The 21,511-nt window shown below is 34.9% G+C and overlaps 1 protein-coding gene across 1 annotated transcript in view; it reads right to left on the bottom strand.

The window, feature by feature from the left end:
- ANO3 (anoctamin 3) overlaps window positions 1–18,893 on the bottom strand; it is a 414,700-nt gene extending 395,807 nt beyond the window's left edge. The window contains 1 exon segment of the mRNA XM_061203163.1: window positions 18,739–18,893. Coding sequence (XP_061059146.1) covers window positions 18,739–18,893 — 155 coding nt within the window.
- Window positions 18,894–21,511: the final 2,618 nt, after the last annotated feature.

The raw sequence follows: 21,511 nt of genomic DNA, 5'->3' as shown, positions 1-21,511 counted from the left end.
ATAAAAATATTAGCTCATGTACTGATACGATAGATGAGAAACAGACCCAGATACATTCAATGTTTTATTTACATAGTTTGAATATACAAATCATTATCCCTTCATGTAACTTACAGTCTCATTGAATTAAACGTGTTACTACTCCACAAACATAACATTCATGAACTTGATATTCATGGTTTCTATATGCTTTGACCACACTGAAAATCCACAATATGATTCACTTGTGATTTACTGACTTAACAAAATTGAATAGTATATGATTCACTTAGCTTATGATCAAAGCCAAGCATCAGCTCATAATATGTTACTTTTCTCATCTTTTCTCCATTCATTATTTAAGTAAATAATAACTCTTGAAAGTCATTTATGCAAATATTTATTATGAAAAGTTGGCCCTGGCACAAGGCAGAATGAAAGTCTGACTGAAGACACTGGATTAGAAGAAAAAATAAAGCCGATAGTTATAATAAACCCTTGGTTCTTAGCCTGGGCATAATAATTTTAGTTACTCTCAAGAGTAAATTGTCAAATTCAGTGTTGACCTATCACTCGAACAAAATCTACAATATGGTGTGTATAAAAATAAGAAAAGTATTTTTTAACTGTTCTAATGAATTCTCTAGTCAATGTAACATTTTTACAACATAGATGAAAAAATGTTGTGAAAACTGAAAAGATGGCAAGCATAGGCTGCGGGCACATGGTGTTTATATGTGGTTTTTGGTGATACTGTGATTCAGGGAGAATTTTACCTGCTTTGGTAAATATTTCTGCAGTTTTGATTTGGGAAATCTTTGAAGATCTGAGATATATGGCTTATGAATGCCAAGCCTCAATTCCCAAAAAGTTAAGAAACAAATGAATGCAAAGATGTATATTCAATGAAGATTTAAGATCTTTGTGGAGCGGTGTTAGTCAAGAACGATTCAGAGATGAGCATGTGTGAACCTTGCACTAATTCAGCAATTCTTTTGTTTCTGTTGTGGACAAGAATTGAAATAGCTCCCACTAATTTAAAACAAAACACCATGATCAAGAGGCCAATCCTGCCCTCTAGGAATCATCATACTTACTTAGCACTGTGCAATTCCCCCTTTTTATGACTCCCCAAATATATCACATATGTAATAACTTGTTTATTAGCCATCTTCCATTGCTTCCCTAGTTCGTCCTTTGTCTAAAACACATCATACTGGGACTTCCCTGGCGGTCCAGTGGTTAAGACTTTGAGCTTCCACTGCAGGGGGCACGGGTTCAATCCCTGACTGGGGAACTAAGGTCCCACATGCTGCATGGTGTGGCCAAAAAAAAAAAAAAAATGAAACACATCATACCTTTAATAATCAATAACCTGTCAGCTCAATAGTTCACTCAGAGCACAAACCATGTTTGTCTTGATCAGTCTCCCAAATTGAACACAATGTGGCACAGAATAGGTGCTAAACAGATATTATAAAATTAATTAGAATAATTTGCAATATGAAAGATACAGATAAGTAAACATATCATTATGTTATATGATAAAGATTATGATAGATTAACCAACAATCAAGTTGTGTCAAAAAAAAGCTTCACAAAGAAAGAGATACTTGAGAGAAATTCTGAAGAAAAGGAAAGGGTTTTCTGAGGGAAAAGGCAAAAGAGGGAAAATATTTCCTATAGTACCAAACTATAAATAGCTACATAAATTCTGATATAAGCTAGTTTTAAGAAATAAAAGACTTAACTGAACTCTGGATTCAGACCAGCTTCAATTAGAGCCTGATTAATACTCAAAGATTACAGTAATATCCACCTCTTGGCTCCGCTTTCTCTCAGTTTGCTCCACAGATAGTCTCTGACAACTCCAGGCTCTCACCTCATGATTGTTTCAGGTCTCAGTTCTAGCCTCATATCTTTCCCCAAACCCAAAAAGTAAGCCCAGAATTCCTAACTAAAGTCTAAAGTCCACTCTAATTGAACAAGCACAGTCTCCCTTCTAAATCAATAAGGTACTCTATGATCGTGAGTCAGTCAGACACACTCCCAGAGAATATGATTTTTATCTATGAACATCATGATTAGAATGTGGCAAGGAAGGTTTCTTAGAAGAAACATGGCTAAGGGTTTCCATTAAGAGGGGAAAATGTGCACTGTTGGAGTTGTTATACACAACCAACAAGACAGGCCTTATGTTTTTAGTCCTAAAACCAACCACTGGAAAAAAAATCAGTTTTCTCATATAAGGAAGATTAAATCCATTAACATTTGCCCCCAATGCACCCCGAAAATATAGAAACACAGGAAGTCGTTAATATCAACAACTTCTATAGCCACAGCTTCTCAGAGTGTAAAGGAATCTTTGTCCCAGTTCCTAACCAGATGGTTAAATATGACATCTCTCGGTGGTTATGCAAGTATAAATTTATGCCTAGGTCCCATGCCTGAATGAAACAAAAAACAGGAACATCAAGTACCCACATGGATTCCACCTTGAAATAGAACTGAGTCAGGCTAGGCCAATCTGAGACCCCTGGAGGAGTTTCTGTAAACAGCCTAAGATTAGCCACTTCCTCCTCCTCCTACAAATTAAATAAAATTTTCCCTTTAGTGGGAGGAAGAGAAAATTTCAGTGTTGCCTTGGGGACATATTAAGCCTCTATATGAGGCTCAGTTTTCATCTGTTTTAGCTGCAAAAGGATATACAGTCAGGAACCTAGAGAGCAGAGGTTAAGGCCAGAGTTTGTTAGACTTCCATGAGTTAAGAATGGACGTTTGGCTACGGGCCCAGCCTAATGTTACGAGGTCTTGACTAGAAAAAAAAGAGGAAAGCTAAATTGGGTCGCCCATAAATAGCAAGGTGTCTATCATCTGTACTGGCTAATACTATTAATTTAGCCTTTGAGGCTAAATTATAGACTATTCTATCCGTACTTAGTTTACCTTCCACTACCCTACAACAGGGATCTTCTACTCTAGCTAAACAGGTCATTTCTCGTCATTATCCTACCAAAAACTGGAAATTTATCACCATATCTACCTTTGAGAACTCTTCCTGTTGCAAGTGATAGAAGAGTCAAATCAAATGAGTGATAACCAATAAGGAATTCATTGGCCCAATAATTGAAATAACTTGGAAGAAAGGCTGACTTTGGGCATAGCTTAAATTAGGGGCATAAACCATACCACCAAAGAGTAGAAAAGGGATTAATTCCCCAAGAGAAATTTTCAGAGCATTCATACTGGAAGAAAGAGGTATGTATGCAGGGATGGCAAAAAATAAACCAGCAAACACAGACACAAAAATGAATGCTTTATGACACCACGTTCTATGGTCAGTCTGCGTCATTCCATCCCCCAGGAATACCTTCCTCCTTTCTTTTTAAAAGTCTGTCCTACTTCAAAATGTCTTTCCTTTTCTACTCTCTTTGGGTCATATTGATATATTCTTCTGAAAGTCCAGGACACATATTCTTGATCATTGATTTTTCGTTTGGCATACACTAGAATCAACAGTTACCTCATTTTTCCCCCGAGTGATCAATCCCAACGTACAAGCATCTGTGTATGCTGGTGAGAGTTAAATCCTAAATTACACTGCACAGAAGACAGAAAACTCTCCCCCTAGAAAAATGGTATAATACAGTGTGTTAGTTTTCCAGGATAGCTTAGCAAAATTTAATTAATTCATCATGTGACTGAGGTACAATATTAAAGTTCTAATTTGACTTTCCCAAACAATCCTAAATCCCTTCCTGTTCTCTAACACCTGACCACTTATATTGGGAGAGGGAAGGACACTGCTCCCACCTCTTTCCTCACTGGACCTGGGAGGTGAAAGAGGGTGTCCATTCCCAATCATTTTGATGCCCCCATATTCTTCAAAGGTCTTCAAACAATATGGAGGCTGGAGTCATGCACAAGGCACAGATGTTCCAACAGGTGTGATTGAGTGAGATGGCATGGGAAGGGGGTAGAGAATACAGAACAGAACGTGATGTTTGTGGAGGATGAGTATCTAGTGTGGATGAGGACTAAAACAGTGGCCAAGTCCAGAGCTAAGAGGGTATATATTAGAAAGAAACACTAGGGGAAGACTAACACAAATAAAGAGATATTATGACATAGAAGCATAGACTGTAAGTCCTGGAAGAGACTCTGCTCTAGCTTAACTTTCAGGAAACTAAAGACTAAAATTAAACTGACATGGACACATCCACACAGTGACTATATTGCAAAACTCCCGTGCAGGCTCTCCTTTTGTTCTTGGTTGCCTTCTCCTTCTTTATAACCATCTATCAAGATCCTAATACTGACCATGTTCAGGGTGAGACAAGAACAAGATCCTAAGACTGAAAGGGTGGCTCTAACTAATTCTGGACACTCATGGATAAGAATGAAGGAAGGGATGTCAGTGATGTCTGGACTGTCAAGAAGAATAGGGTTGGTACGAGCCAAGGCAGTACACACACACACACACACACACACACATTAATGCATGTGTATCAAAGTACATTGTATACACGGTACATTGTATATTGTATATATGTATATATGGTACATTGTATATATGGCTACTCAGCAAGTATTAATGTAATGAATGTCTTCTCTAATAGTCAACTAAAAGAAGACACTATATTTTAATCTTTTAATTAATCCCTATCCTTGTATTATACAATGTCTTACATTTTAGTAGGTCACACATTATATTGTTGACTCATAAATAAACAATTAATACACTGGAACTTCCACTAGTTCCACCTATTCTCCTCATCATTTCTCTGTGATGAAATAAGTGGTCACTTTCAACTAAAATTTAAAAGTGTTTGCATATGTATTTTACAGAGCTAATAGAATGCTACTTTCTAAAAACTTATTTTTAAAGAATCCTTATAATAAGGACATGAGGTAAATTGTTGAGAATAGTTTCATTTGTCTTCCAAGGCAAAACCAGAGAAAAAATGACCAAGCTCTCTGTGATTATTCTATGGTATTTCATCTGAAATTATGAAATATGTAGTAGCATTTTGGATGTAGAAGTTAGGCAACTTCCAAAATCCACACTCTGGGCTCTGCTACAGAATTGACCACTTCTTTACATACTTTTGCTTTGAGACTTGTCTCCACTGTGGCCTTGGAAATGGAGACTGCATTCTGAAATTTGGCTGGCTGGAGGCAAATATTCAGTGGAAAGGAAGAAAAATAAAACACTGAATTGTGCTTATCTATCGAGGAAGCCAATAAGAATTCTAAAGAAAACACCTGCAGGATAGATACAGGGGAAAGATAATTTCTTCAGTGTTAATGGAAAATAAACCAACAATGATGAGATCAAGATTCTTATATTACCAGAGATGTTTAGACCAGTACTCCCAGATCTTTGTCTTTTTGGAATTAGTCATTAATCACTCTCAAGGGAGTTTTGTTTAAAAGGCATGTAGTTGCAAGAATTAATTAGGAAACTCACAGTGATACATGTATTTGTAGAACTCTTTTTGGTTTTCAGATTCATTGTCCCTGGTTATCACAGCAACTCAGGAATGGCCCAGCAATTTTTGGTTTGAGAAGCCACAGGGAGTAAATAAGAAGGCAAAACACTAGAAATGGGAAATGGGGAGACATCTCATATCTATTAAACATATATTGTAAGTCCCTTCCCTGCACAAGGTATTTTTTCACACATTTTCTCAATCCCATAGGCAACTCTGCAAAGTGGCTGTCCCACTGAGAAGAGGAAGAAAATTGTTAAGTAACTTGCACAAGTTCTGGAATCTATCGATACTATGTGTCTGAATCACAGTCAGAGATTCCTATGACAAAGCCCACGTCCTGTCTCTTACTCATTATGACCCCTGGGAGTTAGAAGACACTTGAAGGTCTGACAATGTAAGATATAGAAAATTATAGGCTGGCCTCTGTATCTAACTATTTGTGTGATCTTAGACAAGCTACACGTGCTCTCTTGGCCCCACACGCATATTCTCACATAAGAGAAGCTTATAAATCTAGCTCTTCCCAACTCCAAGTACAATTTAGTCAAGTTAATCCAGATAATGCATAAACGTCACTAATATCTCTGCCTCTTTGTTAAGTGCATTATTCAATGTTGAGAGAAGACATCTCATTTCTAAAAGTCAGATCACCTAGCTAGATTTTTTAATTTATTGAGGTATAGTTGATGAACAATGTAATATGTTTCAGGTGTACAACATAGTGATTCACAATTTTTAAAGATTATACTCCATTTATAGTTATTATAAAACACTGGCTAATATTTGCTGTGCTGTACAAATATGCTTATAGCTTATTTATTTTACACGTAGTAGTTTGTACCTCTTAATCCCCTACCCCTATCTTGTCCCTCTCCCTCCCCTCTCCCCACTGGTAAACACCAGTTTGTTCTTTATATCTGTGAGTCTGTTCCTTTTTTGTTATATTCACTAGTTTGTTTTATGTTTTAGATTCCACCATAAGTGATGATGACATACAGTATTTGTCTTTCTCTGTATGACTTATTTCACTAAGCATAATACTCTGCAGGTCCATCCATGTTGTTGCAAAAGCTAGATTACCTCTTAAAGATGAACACAGGGGAGACTTTCTTTTGGCTACTTTTATCTAGAGTGGGAACAAAATAGGCAAGTTTAATATCTAGCACAGAAAAAAAGTTCAAGTTTCCCTTTCCCACTCTCGTTTTAAATAAAGTAAAATTCCCAACTGCTTCTGAAAGCCCATGATATTCTGAGAAGAGAACACTGTCTCATGTCAATGCAATGATGTCAATGCTAAAACTTACATGGCCTCACTGAACCCAAGACAAATTACAACCCCATCAAAAGCACTGAGCATCCACTGTCATCATGGGGCATCAACACCCAAGTAACCAGCAGAAACCAGGGTTCTAATGCAGCCAATACCTTTTTGTTTCGGTTTGTTTTCTTTCCAGTGCCTCACAAACTTTCCTCTAGAAATATTTCTCTTGTTAGAGAAAAGTGAATGCCCACAAACATCTTTAGGCTAATAGGAATTTTCTTTGAAATCTAACATTTTATTATAAAAATTAATCTAGGTATTTATTCACTTCCTAATAAATGCTCCTTTTTTAATATTAAAATTCAATAAGATTACTTATCAAGTAAAATAAATGCTCCCGAAATTTGTGATGTTAATTCTCTGCACATTCATATATCCCTGTGGACAACTGTACCTGAACTGAGAAGCTCAGTTTTCACTACACAGATTCTGCAATTTGCCTCATGTGGATTATAATCCCCAGAACATGGTCAGTCATCATATTCTGGATACTTACTAGTTATAGGCATTGTGCTAAATGTTTTTTTGGTATTATTTCACTTAATATTCTTAACTACTCTGTGAGGTTACACCCTTATTACATATGAGGGAATAGAAACACATAGAGATTCATTGAATTTTCTGAAGTCACATAACTAAGAAGTATCAGAGCAACCTCTGAACTTTAGCTTGATGCTAGGGTCTAAGCAACTACCTCTCTATTGCTTTATATGAGGAATCAGAATTCAAATTTCCATAGGGTACGGGATTATGTGGTAAGTTCCATTTCTAGGTAGACAGCTCCTACTTCTATACCAGCCAGTCACTGTTCAGTTTACATGTATAGCTCAGAAAATTACAAAAATAAATGCCATCAACTTCTGGATTTACTTACGAGAAGTAGAAAATGAGAATATTAAATCTAAGATTATCATTGTAGTTTATAGTTTCTACTCATAAACTGGAGCAAGAACCTTCTGCATAGAATTTTCAGAGACCATAAACTAGTATATTTAGTTTTTGAGAACTCAAATTATAGACCAAGAAAAAGCAAAGGACAAGCAAAACAAAAGCTGAAATGCGAGAATGTGTAAGATACAAACATGGGAAACATGCGGGTAGTTCATTGGTCATCTAAAAATATGCAGAATGCCACTATTAGTAACAGGATCCACCACAGCTGACTCAAGGGATAAGCAATGGTTTCTCCAATGCTCTTGATATAGATGAAAAGTACCCCCGAGCAATACCCCCGCATTGTACTCATGCGGCACAATGAGTTTTGAAAAGGCAGAGCGATGGGTGAGAACATAACGATGGAAGCTGGGAGATCAGAAGCCAATGAGGAGTTTCTCCAGTGTGCAAATTTATATTAAGCAATAAGCATTCTGAATTTATGGTGACTTGCAGGACTTTGTAGACCCTCCCAACAAAGATCCTTATTATTTTTTGATCAAATGCCTATGAAAAAAATCAAAGAATCTTTGAAAGAGGTCCAAGTCCCTTGTTTTTCAAATGAGGAAACAAGTCCAGAGTGGCCTTCTCTTGATGAATCTGCCCGCTGACTACTCTCAGGCAATGGGTCCTTTGTGGGGTTCATCCCACCCTAGTGCTAGGGGTTCAGCAGTGATTTAGTCAGAAACCAATCAGGGCATTGAGTTGGGTTGGAGGGGTAGCACTCTTTCCTTTTCCTGTTTACTCAGTGATTTTCTGTGTAGTTCTGGGGTTGGAGCAGAGGTAAAAGTCTGTCACCTCAGCAAAAGCAGCATGCCTTTGGAGTTGGCAGCAGCTATGTCTCTCTTTTCATGTGTGGACATCAGCATGTCCTATGATTTTTTTTCTGAAAACTTAGCCTAAGGCCTATTTATAAAGCTGATGCAATGATTCTATGAGCTATAATGTATCTTCCTAACAAATCTCTTTGTGTTTAAACAGACAGACCTTGATTCATAAAAAATTCTCTCTCCATTATACAATTATCTTCCTCTTGCTTTCCATACTTTTGCTGTTGTTATAGTTTTTAATACATGTCCCTTTCTCTTCTCTCCTATAGTTAGCTTTTTGATGCCCACTGACTTTTTGATGCTTACAGTTATCATTATGTATCTTTTCTTTCCTTTCTGCTAACTCCAGCCTTTAAAAAGTAGATGGAGCACCTGTTTGTTGGGTGCCTTTGTCTTCCCTGCATTATCTTATTTCTTGAATGGTTGTAAAATGATTTCTTCTTCTGAGAAATTAAACACAATGAAGCTCATAAAAGTGACGGTTGTAATTTTACTTGGATATAATAAATGACCATTTATGTGTGTGTACTAGCTATTTCTATATATGGAAGGGTTTTGTTGGAAATAGGGTTAGGGATTTGCAGGGCTGAGGAGAACAATGGCTGCAAAAATCGTGCTAAAGATTACTATTCTCACCATCCTGAACAATTGTTTTCTGAGTATCTAATACTTTCATGTGGGCTTCTATGCTATGGCCCCAGTCTGAAGATGAGACTGGAATAAAGAGGGTCGTGGAAATGCTGTGAGAGTCAAGTGGAGACCTGAAAATTCTCAAATGTCAAGAAACCTATACTTTGTCAAGGACTCTGGCACACTTCACCTTCTTCTATGTCTATTTTCATGTAAGTTGCTTCTAATTTTTTCTTAAGTTATAAAAAAGGTAAAACTCCTTTAATATATATATATTACATGATTAAAAATAATACATGATTAATCAAGGAAATTTGGAAAATGTAGCAAAAAACAAAAGGTAAATTTTACTGGGATCGTATACCTCAGGACTAACATTTTACTATTTTGGTATATGTTTTTCTTGTATTTTTTTGCACAGATCTCATATAATTATAAACATCTACACAAAAGTTGTATAAAATATCTACATATAATTTTATTGCCTTATTTAGCGTTATACCCTGAGTATTTTCCATTGCCAATAGCGTTTTCTTTACTACCCATGTTACAAGTCTCTAAAACATTCCTTCTTGGGAGATATGTTATAGTTTAATGATTTAATGAATTCCACACTGTTGGACTCTTATTTCTTATTACCTCTATTAAAAGCAACACTGCATTGAGCATTTTTGTTCCATTATTTCTGTGTATATCCCTGATTTTATTTGAAACAAATCCCTAGAAGTTGAATTTCTGAATCAAAGCTATACATGATTTGAAATCCATTTGAAAAATAATGTCAAATTTCTTTCCAGAATAGTTTACTCATTGACCTCTATCCTCCTGCTTATATCACTAAAGACAGTGATTTTCAATTTTGTTTCTACCTTACACATGGAAATGCACTCATATATGCAGGATTTGATTAATTCACAGTGTATACCTGTACCCCACTACTTTATCTCCCACTTAAAAAAAAAACCATTGGAATTAAAGTGAGATTGATTAACTACAAGAGATTCTTGAATCTATTGTAAAGAGATAATACTTGCAAGCTTCAGTGAAGTACATTTTCTGTAATTGGTCATAAATTATTGGTAGCATGCCTGAATCCATACTTCAGACGAGAACACAACCCTTACTTTAGAGAGAGGTTTCTGTCAATTGTTTCCCAGAAAGAGCTTTATGAATAAAGATTATGGCTATATATCATCATGTCAACCTGAGAATATTATCATAAACATTTTACCACAAGCCTTAATTTTTTTTTTTTAATAAAGTGTTGGGTAAGCCAAGGTACTGAGATTTATTCCAAAAAAAAAGTAAATTTTTTTCATCTGGTATCAGGAAGACATGACACCAGAAAACATTTGAGGAGAGGTATCTATATATCTGCATCTATCTTTATCTCTATATATTTTAGGAATTCCACCAATTATTATGCAGTAATGCAATGGCCACATAAGCACTCCTTGTATGTTATCAGAAAGACCACTTTTTAATTCATTATTTTGAATTATAATAGATGTACTCAATTCTTAGTAGAATACTTTCAGCAGGCATTTAGTGAAATGATGGTTGTTGGGGTTATTTCATTTTACAACATTGCATTAGCATTAACTTTCCCTTTTACCAAGGCAGCCAAAGTATGCATGTTATATGAACCTAGATTGCTCTTCTTGAGACAGAACAAGTTGAAGGCCCCTCGGCAGAGCCATTAAGAGATCAGAGTTATACTAAAAAATCCACAAAGGAAGTGAAGATTTCTATCAACTGGTCCATCTTTGTAAAGTCATATTAGGAACAAGTAATGCAGCTCCTTCTGTTCATAGAGCTCTCTGTTGGTCCCTCTTGAGGGAAAAGAAGTACAACATATCTCTTATCTTGTAGGAGCTTATTCTCTATTTTGATAAAATTACATTGAAAGCTACACCAAATATCTAATAGCTAAAACATTTAAATGCAAGATTAAATGCAAAAAATAAACATTTTACACTGATATCAGTACCACATAAATACGTATTATGGGCATCCAATACAGAGAAAATGTTTTATGTAAGGGATGAGAAGAAGGGCTTTTTAGAAGGGATTGAATCTGAATTTATCTGAGGGTGATATGTAGATGTAAGAAAAATAGGAAGACACTCTGGCAAGTATATAAATGGATCAACAGCCATTAAACAAGTTGCTGACAAAAGAGTTATAGTTGATTGCAAATTGCTATGATCGGAAATAATCGGGAAAAAATGCCATAGCACAGTGATCACTGTAAGGAGCCCTTGCCAATGAACCTGTCGTGACCCCCGACACAAACACCAGTTCTCAACCTTTGTGTATACAGTCATAATGTGAGAAATTTCTAAAATCTATATTTCTGGATTATATCCAGAGTTTACATGTAAAGGGTCTGGGATGGGATCCTAGAATCTTCATGGATTCCAAGTATTCTGGTGATACTAATTCAAGTGCTCTGTGGGCTACACTCTGGCTTTAAGAACAACCTCTCTAAAAGCACTATCCTCCCAGTTGATATGTTTCTGCCCTGAATGACACTGGCAGGATGAGATAGTCACCTATTTCAATCACACATGGATTTTTTTCATAACTAGATTTAGAGAGTACAATTTAGAGCAGGCACTGGACCTTCCAGATACTTTACATTTCTCACAGAGACTGGCAGAGAGTTGGGGACAGAGTAGACATCTAATAAACACGAACAGTTGATGACGGTAACACCACAACTATAACTAGTCAGGTGGCAACTGGTCATAGTTCTAAGCATCTCAAGAAGTTAGGATCTCTAATTATATACTTCTAACTGAACAAAAATCTTTTTACGTAGTAGCCTGTCTTCTAATTTTTGATCAGAGATAGTCTTCTGGGCTGCAATTAGTTGGATGTTCATCCTCTACCCCAAGGTCAGGGAACACAGAGCCTATTCTTTGGATTTCCTTGCATATCCTTAGTAGTCATGCTCTTCATTTTTTGAGACAAAGAAATAATCATTGCAAAGCCCACCTCATAAAACCCCAAACCACCCATGATGATGAAAAGCTTGTTTTTATGCTGACCTTAGCACAACTAGAATTTCAGCAGAGTGGTCAGTCATTTCTGGGTTCTAGAACATATCCAGAAAGATAACAAGAGTCAAATTCTCTAAAAAGTGCAGTGACTGAATGTGTGTGTGTGTGCGTGTGTGTGATCATGTAGTTTGACGGGGATATTATGTAATATTTATAATGGGTTTATGTTTACTCCTCTACTACTGAATGTTGTAACACTTTTTGGAAAATATAGCATTTGTTTGGGATCGTATGAGACCTTAAAAATCTGTTATTCTAAGGAAAGTACGATAGTTTATTGTCCTATGACTCAGTTATACTTCAGTGGAGTAGATTTATTTTCATCTGGTATCAGGGAGACACGATACTAAGAAACCATTGAGGGAAGATAGTTACTTTAATAGTGTGAAATGCAATAGACAAGGAACCATGAGACCCAGCTTCTCATCTTCATTTTTGGTAATAAGTAGCTGTATGACTCTGAATAAATCATTTCAAGTTAATTTTCAGCTATAAACAAAAGAAAACAGAGAGGATGCTTATTTGCCTCAAAATGTTATTGTAAATCCATAGTACACCAGCACCTTGCTAAGATGTTTGGATTTCTTAAAAATAAGAATTTAGAGAAGGAAGCAAGTCTCTTATGGAAATAACTCAAAGGCAATTTTAAAAAATATAGCAATCATGTCAATGTCTAGTATTTAATGACAGCTGGTCAAAAGTTAGGATTAGTTTACTAGAAATCATTTGAATTGAATAAGCTTCCTAATTTAAACAGAAAAAAAAAAATTAAAAGATTCTGCAAGTGCCTCACCAAATATATAGAACACATTTGAAATGAATATAGTCATTATTTAAAATCAGCATAACAGTTACTTTTCAATAGGCCAAGTAGTCTTTCCTAGCTTATCAAGTTACTTGTAAATGTTTTTTTTTTCCTTACAAAGATATCAGTTCAACCATTCTGAATTGAAAATAGCAAATTAGTCTGTAAGTTAGTGATCTATAAATCTATATTTGAAATATGATGAGTGATTATAATACTGTTTAATTTCTCCATGCTTCACAACAGTATTGGGAGAGTAAAATGAGATTAGAAGTGTTTGGTATGCAATTAACATAGTAAATACTGTCGTTACTGTTATTTTTCGTTATAATCGTAGCAGCAATAGTGGTACTCATACTTGTAGTAGTATAGTGGCAATAACATTTGGAATTGGAGAAAGTCTGGATCTAAGTTCTTGGTTTGTCACTTACTAAACTTTCACTGTAAAATATCACTGTTAGATATGCAGTTTCTTTATTTGTAAAAATGGGAGTAATAAAATGATTTGATATACAGAGTGGTCGAAAAATCAAATGTAAAAGAGCTCTGTAAATTATGAAGTTCTTTGCATATGTTGACACTCATTATTATTGTTATAACTTACATGTAAACAGATATTTTGTCTTTGCCCATCTTTATATTATTGGCTTTACCAAGCTTAATGATGCCCATTGGAAATGTTCTAATTCTAATTGTTTTCATGAAGCTTTTTTATAATTGTCAGTGGCCTTCAAGATCAACTAATCTATTCTAGACATTGTGTAGATTAGGAAAATCATCCAGGAGAGATGTTAAAACCTTGCCTAAGGTGACATAGTTTGTTGGTGACTGAGTGGGACCCTATCCTGATTTTTTATTAGAGTTCTCCCATTACTTCATTAGTTATATAATTTATTCTTTAACACTAAATCTCCAAAGCAAACCTTGCAGGATGTTAGGAAATGTTCTATGTAAAAGCATTCTAGGGTCTAATAAACGTGCAATTCTAGATTAAATGAAATTAAGAAACTTAATCACATACATTCTTGAATATGATAGACTGTATTGTCTGAAACTCTAGAAAAATTTTATACTATCTATTATGGCCAAAAGCTTTTCAACCACTTAAAAATTTTTTTAAAGATTATGCTATTGGCTAAGTGAATTATGGATCACATTGATTGAAATGTTACTTTATCACACTGGAAGTTATATGACTACCAGTGGGACATACCTGTTTTGGAAGGAATAACAGATGAAGGACCAAATGATCTTGAATTCTTCGGAATTAGCACTGCATACTTACCACCACTGTGAAGTATTTATATCAGTACTTATGTGAATTATATCTATACTGTTTCAGTATGCAGCCCATTGTTTCAATTGGATGTTTACTCGTACTGGCTTGTTTTCATATAATTGGGATAACTGACACAACTTTTTTTTTTAATAATGTAGGATTTTATGTAAAGAGGTTATTATCTAATTGTATTGAGGTACTTAAATTCTAAAGGAATGTCACATCCGCATCATGTAACAATAGGTTAATTTGGAACGAGAAAAACAATTCATGAAAAATAGAAATAGGTAGGAGACCCTGAGGAGCTGGCAAAAACAAACAAACAAACAAAAACCAGGCATTCAGAAGCATCAAGGATACAGAAAAAACAGATGTAAAGACAGAGCAGTAAGTCAGTCTAATTGAGAATTAGACATCCATGGAAGCAGACACTAGACAAGGGGAGAAGAAATCTTTTAAAATTGCATTCAGGTTTGCTTCAGTCAGGAATAGTCATGTCTTCTTTCTGCTCTATTATAGTAACTATAACATGAGCAAATGATCTGCTTCCTAAATTGCGGGCCTCTAGACTTCAAGTAGAGCCAGTCAACAAAAAGTCATGAAAATCAAAGACATAATTAGGTTTAAATAAGTTTTTATGAACTATAGATGCATAACAGATTGTCACAGAAAATTAAAGATGTGTAGATTTTATAAATATCTATGAATCAGTGGTAACCACTGTATTTATGTACACATAATTAGTTTCTTATTGTTCATGATGGCCCATGTGTCAAATGTGTACCACTGATCTCACAGCAGGGAATGATCCATTGCTCCACTACAGATTTCTTAAGGTCGAGGAAATATTTGTTGATTTGGTTAGTAGTGTGACATGGAAATAATAATGTTACCTAACTCTCCACAGGGCTGAACGTGAGAAATTAAATATGTAAATATGTGTATATATATATTTACCAAAGTATGTCAGATATAAACATATGTTTATATATAAATATAAACATTATAGATATAAAACAATTAGAGCACTGCCTGATACACAGGAAATGATATATATGTGCTTGTCATTAATACCACAAAGGGGATGATGACCACGATGGCCATGATGAAATGCTCACAGGCTTACAAGTCATTTAAAGCACATTCCAGAGTCCGGACAGGAAATTTATATCCTCATTACTGATTACTGATTAAATCCATTTCTGGAACACAACAAAGCATTTTTCCCCCACATGACTTTTTTAAACTTAATTTCCAAGTTGTGTTAAGGAGGAAAAAAGAACACTAAACTTACAGACAGAAAACAGATTAAGAGCTCTTCAGCTTCCCTCTGTCTGTACCACCTCCCCAACACACACACACTCTCACACACATGCACTCACTCACACACACACACACTCTCACACACACGCACTCACACACACACACACGCACTCACACACACGCACATTCTCACTATATGTATGTGACTTTGGTCCAATTAAATTACTTCTCCAAAATTTGAATTTTTCTTCTAGGGGATAGAGTTTAAGATTAATGAAATCTACCTCATAGATGTCTTGTGAGAACTACTGAAATTCTGTAGGTATGAGTTATCATTAAGGTATTAAATAAGTGAAAGGTATAAATACCGCTTTTGCTGACAATGGAACATATTTCTTTTTAGGCAGACCTGTTCAACTTTCTATGGACTAACATTCATCTCTTATACTTTATTTTCCCATGCTTGGAGTATGTGCATATGCATGTTAAAAACATACTGTCACACCACTGAGATTAAAAGGACACAGCTCTTTCCCTACTTCTACTATCACCTTATTTTCATTTTCATATAGATATCCAAGCACTAACTCTAAATCATGAATATTCAATTAATATATTTTGAATGAAGGGATACAACTTGATTATATTAGAAATAGGGCAAAAAGATCTAGCATACAAAACAGATTCTAGAACGCTCAATGCTCCATAAAAGTTTCAAATGAAAAACAAATTCCAGGTACCTGTTATCATCAGGTAACAAATTGTGTAATAATTTCCACATAATATTTTGTCTGTTAAAATACATGTATAATTTGATTTAAGTAAATACTACCTATGACAGAAAATTCATTAAAAGATAAACTATACTGTACTAATTGGTAATTCACGGAATCATATTTATTGCATGTGTCTCATGCACAGATACAAACAATTGTGAAATGGCAATTACCCTTAAGAAACATAATTTAACAGGAGAGGAGCCATGAGCATATGTATTTACAAAAAAAAAAAAAAAATAGAATGTGAGCATTTAACACATAGAACAAACATTTTGTAGAAGCTTAGCAACAGGAAAAACTCCTTTATACAGAGAGTTAACCATAGGTATTTGGGAATAAAACAGTATTTTATCTCAGTGAGATCTTAATAGAGGCTGGGAGAAAGAATTATTGGAAATTATTTTGAAAGAATAATATGCACACTGATTGAAAGTGTAAGTCATTCTTGTAGGACACGTGTAGGTTATATGAGGCTGGAAAAGTTTTGGAAAAAACAGATTTAGATCCTAGAGCACCAGGTTTATAACCTACGTCACAGAGAATTATAGAAATTGTAAACAAAAGTGGAAATAGGTCAGACTTGTACTTACACAGGACTATGTGGCTGTCAATGGGCAAGAGGCTTGCTATGGAGAACCTGGAGGTGAGATCAGTTAGAAGTCCACACAGGTGCATGCACTAGGGGGAATGAAGAGGGCCAGTCTTTCAGTCCCTTAGGCAGGCAGTCAGGGAGTCAAGGCAAAAATAACCTTTTATTGCCAGGCACCCTATTGAGTACTGGGGCTACAGTGGTGGTCAAAGAGGCGGAGAAGACAAATATTAAACTAATATGCATACAAATAAACACAAACTTTATACTGCAATATATGCTAAGGGGTTATTGACAGAAAAAAGGATGTAAGAAGGAGGAGGTGTTTTTAGGAAGTTTTGCTTAGTTGTGTTGAATTTGAGGCACTGCCAGGGTATCAATGAGGAAGTGTCTTCCAGGCTCTGGGTTTATACCTAAGCTAGAGATGTGCAGGTCAACTACATAAAGACAACAATTCAATCTATTGGAATAGATGTGCTGTGACAGAGATGACTAGAAGATAAAATAACTGAACTGGCAAATACTTTATAAATTTTATCTTCCTGTCCAAGTTTCCTATGTTTATTTGTAAAGAACTGACTTTTTCACTTTATGAAATTGTAGGTTCAACACCCAGGAAGACTCTCAATTTAAGAAAAAAAAAACAATAGCATGGAGATCTCTTTTCTTACAGTTGAAAGAAAATTTACAAAAGATTGTTATATCTCCTGATTGTAGAACTGCCTATACTGTAAAACAAGTCATACAAGACAAAAGAATCTATGAACAAAAAAATCAGTGATTGGTTGGGAGTCACATAAAAATTCTTTTAAACACCTCAAAATACATAAATGTGCCAAATTCTCTTGGAAGAATCCTCTGGTTGCCAAATGGAATTTATTATTTCTACAAATATTTTTCATTGGACAAAGATTAATGCCCAGTAACATCCAAAGCTATGAAGGCTTTGCTTAACTTTTACATTCACATTATACTGCCTTTTTTATGAGTAAAGATGATCATCTAAATCATAATGGAAATTTCCTTTAGAATAACATTTAAGTATTATTTATTTATTATACAAAATTTTTCTACAAAGCACAATTTATTATTGACATCTCATTAAAAACCAAACGCTCAGAAATTTTTGATGAATGCAAACTATTAGTGTATAGCATTATTTCCTCAAAATTGCAGAGCAAGAAGGAAAACTGAGATTCTGAATAAGTAAAACCCAAAGGTATCAAAAAAGAAATTCTTTGCCTTGAATTCTATCAACACTGTCAGCTAACACAGAGTCCAAGTTATAAAATAACATAACCAAAAGGAATATTATCTTGCTCTTAATGAGAAAGTAAAACATGTATTATCTTTTATATAATTATGTAAAAGGAAACAGAAATAAAAGAGAGGAATGAAAGATGGCAGGACTTTTTTTTTTTTTGCAGTTTATGGATAAAATCCCTGATTTCATCAGTCATCCCAAACAAAACTAAGCCTTGATAGGCTTGAGTGTTCAGACAAACAAAATCTACTTCACTATTAACATTTTTTTTTTTTTTACTTCATTGAATTTGTTTTCTGATACTTTATTCTATTGGCAAACCCTCTGTTCTTTTTTATAAAAATTTATTTATATAGTTCAGGAAAAAATAACTCAAGAAACAAATTGGCATCAGCTATACCACTGCAAAGTAAATGACATCAAGATTTATTTTTTATACATCTGACATTTAAAAAGTACAGATGTAAGTTAAGATACTCAAAAATATCAATCTAAAGTTTAGCTTACCAACAGGGACAGAATTCGAGTGCTGAAGTTCCAATTGACTAGAATCACCAGAAAGTTCAGTCAAGCAGGTTAAAGTAAAATCTGGGCTGGAAGCATGCTCATGTCTGAAGCATTCAGGAGAAAGATAATCCAGTTCAAACTTCACAGCTGACATTGCAAAATTCTTAAAGAGCTATCTAAATCAAAGTTTAAACTTTGATTCAAATAGTTCAAACTACTGAAGTTTTAAAAATCATAGGAGGGGGAAAATCACTGTTTTATAATCAGTAACAACCCCAGGCTTTCCAATAATTATTTTCACTTGGAAATCTAAAAGAGATAAAACATGCAGAGCTGACTCTCTAAGAAGTTTTCTGTATTCACTCCTTTCCTAAGCAATTGACGTCAATAGGATGGATGGATTTTACAGCTGTTTTTCTTGAAGATATCTTGCTGCCTTTAAATGATAGCAGCGCTAAACCCATCTCAGAGAGGCTGCGATAGAAAGTAAAATGAGCTAAGTGAAGACATAGCCAAGGCAGCAGAGAGATGCTTTTAGTAACTTGGTATTAGAAGGTCTCATTCACATATCTCTGTACAAAAGATCAGCTGGGTGGGGCTAAGGACTGTCAGAGAATGTAACTTTATTCCACTGGGCAGCTCATCAGAGGAATGTCTTAATTTGGAAGGAAGTTAATTCTAAATTATATTTCCTGGGTCAGGATTGTGAGACTGTAGTCCTAATGCTTATTGAAATATGCCTGTGATTATGGAGAGTAAAAGATGAGTTAAACTAAAAGGCTCTGCACAACAAAAGAAACAATCAACAAAATGAAAAGGCAACCTATGGAATGGGAGAAAATATTTGTAAACCATGTAACTGAAAGTGTTTAATATCCAAAATGTACAAAGAATTCAGACAACTTGACAGCAAAAGAATCCAATTAAAGAATGGGCAAACAACCTGTATGTCTTGGCCAAAAAGTACATGAAAAGGTGCTCAACATCACTAATCATCAGGGAAATGCAAATAAAAAGCACAATGAGATATCACTTCACAGTCATTAGAATGGCTATTACCAAAAAAACAAAACAAAACAAATAAACAAGAAATAACACATGCTGACAAGGATATGGAAAAAAAGGAACTCTGCACTGTCGGGGGAATGTGAATTAGTAAAGCCACTATGGGAAACACTATGGAGGTTCCTCAAAAAATTAAAAAAAAATAGAACTACCATATGATTCAGTAATTCCACTTCTGGATGTACATCCAAATGAAATGAAATCACTATCTTGAAGAGAAATCTGCACCTCCATGTTCACTGCAGCATTTTTCACAATAGACAAGACATGAAAGCTACATAAGTGTCCATTGATGGATAAATAGATAAAGGCAATGTAGTGTATACACAATGGACTATTATTTAACCATTTATTTCTTCATTCAAGTGAGTATTTATTGACCCTGTATTAGGTATTAACTTAGATACAAAAATGTCAAGGCAGGCTCACTGGAAAGGATGTGGGCTGGATATGGTCTCAGTGGGAAAGAGAGGTGTGATTGACTAGAGATTTTAATCATGACGATGGTATTAGGTATGGCAATAGATGTGCTACACATGAGGAATGGCAATTTTACTTCCTATGTTCAGCACTCTTTGAGAAAGTTAAATATATATAATAGGTTTGCAAATCCATTGCTGTTATAATATAAAAAGGATTCTGGACAAAAAGTGACATGTCTTACTCATCATTAGTTACTGTAACTGAACAAACAAGTAAAGAAAACGGGCTCTCGGCTTCACATGCTTTTATAAACTATAAACGTCATCCATCCCTCTGTACTCATAATACTGTTATATTTTGAGTATCAATATATGACATATTCCTAAAAAACTACTTGAAATCCACTAACATTTAAATATATTTTATTAATCACATATATATATCTTCAAAATTTCTTCATATATATGTGAGAAATGTTATTGATTTGCTCTAAGACTATTGTTAATACACAGGTGGATTTATAAACTACACATAATTACTTGATATGGTCCATATATCCATAAACTGGGAATTACTATTCTCTAGTATATTAGAAATAAGATTTTATTGGTATGAATAATATACATGAGCAAACTCTGTCAACAAACTCACTTCACTGTCCTTTTCCACTAGTGATGTAGGTACAAATATCTGAGGCCTGAGTAATGTCGGTAATAAAGAACCTCTCCTTAATGTGGCTACTCAAGAACTGGAACCCTCAGCATGTTTCTATTCCTGGGCCTTTGGGCAGAATCTTTTACCTTCTACCCAGACCTCTGTAGACTTCAAGTCTTTTTTTGTCAAGAAGCACTGTATTCCCCACCTCTCCCCCCCACCAGCTTTACTGAGGTATAGTTGATATATAACATTGAGTAAGATGGAGGTGTTACCTAACTTTATGGTAGACTTCAAGTCTTTTGTGAAGTGTTTTCCATGACATCTTAGCTAATACTTATATTCAGAATAGTTTTCTGAAAATCTTTGGAAATACCAGTGCAAACTTTTTACTCATGTCATCTTCCTGATACCTGGAACATGTTCTCCAAGATTTTTCTTCTTAGAGTGGGAACATAAGATGGCAGGAAACAGTGCACAGAAACATCCTTCCTTTTGATTGGTCTAGCTCCAAATATTTTTCTCTCAATCTGGATCAGTTTGTCTCTGTTATTATAGTAACCACTCACTTGCTAGTGGTTACAGTAAATTCAAGTCTCTGGTCCTTCATTGATTCTAAAATATAAACTG

Source organism: Eubalaena glacialis, chromosome 10, assembly GCF_028564815.1.
Source record: "Eubalaena glacialis isolate mEubGla1 chromosome 10, mEubGla1.1.hap2.+ XY, whole genome shotgun sequence".
Classification (NCBI taxonomy): domain Eukaryota; kingdom Metazoa; phylum Chordata; class Mammalia; order Artiodactyla; family Balaenidae; genus Eubalaena; species Eubalaena glacialis.
This window is presented reverse-complemented; position numbering and strand designations above follow the sequence as displayed.